The sequence below is a fragment of the Pavona decussata genome, unplaced genomic scaffold (genome assembly GCF_977016875.1).
Source record: "Pavona decussata unplaced genomic scaffold, jaPavDecu1.1 SCAFFOLD_98, whole genome shotgun sequence".
In the NCBI taxonomy this organism is placed as follows: Eukaryota; Metazoa; Cnidaria; class Anthozoa; order Scleractinia; family Agariciidae; genus Pavona; species Pavona decussata.
This window is the reverse complement of record NW_028145514.1, coordinates 2,954,413-2,958,583: the sequence shown is the minus strand read 5'-3', so window position 1 is coordinate 2,958,583 and position 4,171 is coordinate 2,954,413. Positions and strand designations below refer to the sequence as shown.

General features: G+C 48.3%; 1 protein-coding gene across 1 annotated transcript; it reads right to left on the bottom strand.

Annotated features, from left to right (window-relative positions):
• Nucleotides 1-1,977: 1,977 nt before the first annotated feature.
• On the bottom strand, nt 1,978-2,546 carry LOC146472684 (uncharacterized). The gene is made up of 2 exons (XM_085119234.1): nt 2,352-2,546; nt 1,978-2,229 (listed from the first exon to the last, which is right to left on the bottom strand). Exons 1-2 carry the CDS (start codon nt 2,544-2,546, stop codon nt 1,978-1,980), a joined length of 447 nt encoding a protein of 148 aa, XP_084975360.1.
• Between the last annotated feature and the right edge of the window lie 1,625 nt (nt 2,547-4,171).

The window sequence follows — 4,171 nt, the reverse complement described above, 5'->3', positions numbered from 1 at the left end:
AAGCACATCCACAGTCATAAATAAATACTAATCTTAGCATCGTTCAATAAGTCTTTCTGGTCTTCTAAGAGCTCCTCTAGGTCTAAGGCGGGTCAGCAGCGGTTTAGGCTGTAAGGGCTCATTTCCTGCTGGTTGGTCCTCAGGGACAGGCAGTTCTCCGAAGTCTTCTTGGCCCTCTGGGCTCATCTCTCTTGTTGGTGGTGCTTCGTGATTCCCACAGCCCTCATTCTGGGGTGAGGCTGGAGGTCTTTCATCAAGAACTCTTCTTGTCATCCTCCGGTTCCTTCTCACTTGTCCATTTGAGGTCTGTATGACTACGGACCTTGGAGATTCGTGTTGCGTAATTGCTGTCCCTTCTGCTTTCAGGTCAGGGATCCAAACGCGGTCACCAGATGACAGCTCCTCTCCCTCTACTACTCTGTGCCTCCAGTCATAATCGAACTTCATTTTTGCTCGGTATTCCTTCTCTTTTCTTCTGACGTGATCATAGTTAGGGGTCTCTGGCTTCAGCTTATCCGGGTGACAGGGGACTCTAGTACGTAGTTTCCGACCCATGCTTAATTGTGCTGGAGAGTAACCGTGATGCAACAGAGTATCTCTGTAATTCAGGAGAGCCAAGTATTCGTCACTACCCTTATTTAAGACCATCTTCATAGTTTGGACTGCCCTTTCCACTTCTCCATTGGCCTGGGGATATCTTGGAGAAGAGGTTACGTGCTGAAACTACCAGTCAGTGGAGAAGGCGGTGAACTCACGTGAATCAAACTGGGGGCCATTGTCGGTAAATAAGATGTCTGGAATCCCGTGACGACTGAAAACTCTTTTAAGCTGCAGGATAGTCTGGGCAGAGTTCACATCCTTGGACACTCGACATATCTCTACATCTCTTGAAACGTAATCTACAGCCAGCAGGTAGTGTTTATCCTTGTGCTGGAAGAAGTCTACGCCGACTCTACTCCACGGTCGATCCGGAAATTCAGTACCTTTCATTGGCTCAATGCGTTCTCTGCGATATTTCTCACAAATGGCACAGTTTTGCACGACATTTGTGATGTCTTGGGAGATCCCGGGCCACCACACCGAAGAGGCCGCATTCGCACGCGTTTTGGTAATCCCTTGATGACCATCATGTACGCCTTAGTACATCTGCTCTTAACCTTGGAGGTATAATGATTCGTCGTCCTCTCAGGAGTAGCCCATTGTAAAGGGATATGTTGCCACGCTCTCTCCAGTATTTAGCTATTGGCCCATGGACTCTTCGTTTCTCTTCCGGCCACCCATGCTGAACATACCGCATCACGGTTTTGAGTGTGTCGTCGTTCTTCAGCTCAGAACGTATCTCGTCTAACCGCTGGTTCGAGGCAGGTAAGGTCACTAGTACAGCATTCACATAGCACTCGACTTCGTCATGAAGGTCCTTCCATGACTTGAACTCTTGGGCTTTACCTTCCTGGGGGGATCGTGACAATGAATCAGCTGCGTACAGGAGTTTACCAGGAACATGCGCGATGGCAAAGTCAAACCTCATGAGTCTCATCCTGAAACGTTGTATGCGCACTGGAAGCTCGTCTATCAATTTAGTGGAAAACAACGGAATCAATGGCTTGTGATCTGTTTCTACTTTAAATCTCATTCCGACCAAGAATTCTGTCCAGTGTTCAAGTGCCCATGTGATAGCCAAAGCCTCTTTTTCAATTTGGGCATAACGACGCTCTGTCTCAGCATAGGCCACTGGCCTCATTTCGCCGGATGGCTGCTTCCGCATAAAAACTGCACCTAGTCCAAAACTGCTGGCATCAGATGAGACCATGGTCTCCTTTTCTGGATCGTACAGTGCAAGAACTTGCTCGGATGCCATGTCTGCTTTCAACTGTTGAAAGGCTACTTGTTGGGCCGGGCCCCATACCTAGGCACTCTCTTTCTTGAGCAAGTCTCGTAAGGGTTTCGTCTTCTCAGCCAGATCTGGACAGAACTTCATTAGGTGGTTGACCAATCCTTTGGCACTACCACAATCGGCGAACACCATTCTGTCGGCTCGTCTACTGGTTCAATAACATCCAGTTGTTCCATACGTTTGATCTCTTCCTGCAACTTTTTCATAAGTGGCAGTGGTACTCGCCTGGGAGTGGTCAGACAAAAGGGTGTGCCTCCTTCCTTTAAACGAATTGTATGTTCACCCTCCAGTTTGCCGAGGCCTTGAAAGAGTGTTGGGTACTGCTTGATACACTCCTTTGGGGTGTATGGTTATCAAGCGTCAGATGAACAGCTTTGACACTGTATGTCTCTGGGATTTCATGGATAAGGCCAACACTTCAGATGGCAGGCATCCCAAGAAGCAACTTCCCTCTGACTATGTACACTTGTTCCTTGATGACTGTTCCAGCTAGAGTGAGGTTCATGACTGCACATCCAAGGGTCGCCAGAGGAACATCCCCTGCTGCGACAAGTTCTCTGTCGGATTTTGAAAGCGGCCCATATGATGACTTGTAGATGGCTTCAGGCATCACAGACACTTGTGCTCCTGTGTCAATGCACCATGTTAGCATGTCTTGCTCTTGGACCTTGAGCTGCACATGCCATCCGGCGTCGGACCTACCGGTTTGAGGGTTTTCAGCTGGTTCTGATTAGGAAATATTGGAACATGTGGGTGTGGTTACCCCTCCCACAAATGTGGGGCTTAGATCATTCTCAGCTTCGAGAACCTGGTTGACTTTTACACTCTTGCATATGATAGGGAAATGCCCCATTTTATTTCATTTGCTGTATCGTGTATCTGCGGCTGGGCAGTTTCTCCTTCCAGGGGGGTGCTGGCGGTTGCAATAACTACAGTTTCGGCCAACTGTTTGGAAGGGCTTCCTTTTAGAGTCTCGCTAGTTCCTTTGATCTGTAACTTGATCAGAGTTAGGACCTGACCTGTTCCCTCGCGGTGTGACACTCTCAATCTCTGCAGTTTTTGATTCTTGTAACTCGCGTTTTGTTGCTTCCTTCAAAGACAGGATCTTTACCGCCTTTTCGAGTGAAAGGGCTGCTCCTTCGTCATAGAGCTTTAGCTTGTAATTGTCTTCCTTGCAGGAAAAGGTAAGTTTGTTTCTGACTGCTTGCTCACAGAAATCGGCTGGAAACTTGCACTCGGCGGCTCTTTCTTTGACAGTCACGACCCACGAATCAAAGGTCTGCGTCGGCTCTCGTTTAAGGTGAATCCAAAATTTCTCTCGCGGCATGAGTTGAGGGTCCCGTTTCTGAAAGTATTCATCAAACTTTGCCGTAACGGTCGCGTAGTTGTCGGAATTTTCGGCTGGAAGTTTGTCTTTTCCTCCCGCGGGGTCGTCACGCTCGGGTAAGAAGGTAAAATTTGAGTAAATTTCCAAACACGGCTCGCCGATGTGGTTTAAAAGCAGCTCCACTTTCATTTCATCGGGTTTCTTTGAAGCTCCAATTGCCTTGAGGTAAATTTCGAATTTTTGTTTCCATTTCCCCCACGAGTGAGCAGGATTTCCCGTCGAAATTTCCAGCGGTTCCGGCGGTCTGGCGAATGGCATGCTTTCCGCCATCTTGTTTGAAACCACGTGCACTTTGACCGATTAAGCCGTCTATTCGATCGTTTCTTCGACTGGTTTGATCTCAGCAGCTGTAGGCTAGTAGGAAGATCTCGCTTCTGACACCATGTTGAGTCCGGAAAAGTACCAAGACCACAGGCATAAACACAGCATGATTTAATACGATCGATTCATACCGCATGCACAAATCAATGCACAACAACTCCCTGATCGCTATCGCCGGTCAGCGGTCAGTTAGGACCTCATGTTACTACAGTTATCGCTGTTAATTCTGCCATCCAGTTGCGGCTAGATCGTGGTACGTCGATGGAGTGACGGCCCTTTCTCGCAAGCGAGCTCTCCTTTGAGTTAATCTTCCCCGAGAATTGTCACAGAAGTTTCCCATTGAAGTACAGAATAGCCCGAAACGTTCCAGTTCGCTTAGAGTGGAGAAACCTCCCGTCACATACTCGTAGAAAAAAACTCGGAGCAAGGAAGAGAACCAACAACAAACTAAACTCACATATGACGCCGAATCACGGAATCGAACCCGGGCCACATTGGTGAGAGGCGAGTGCTCTCGCCACTGCGCCATCCCTGCTCCTTGTGTAAGCACAAGAGGCTTTTGCCAGCTG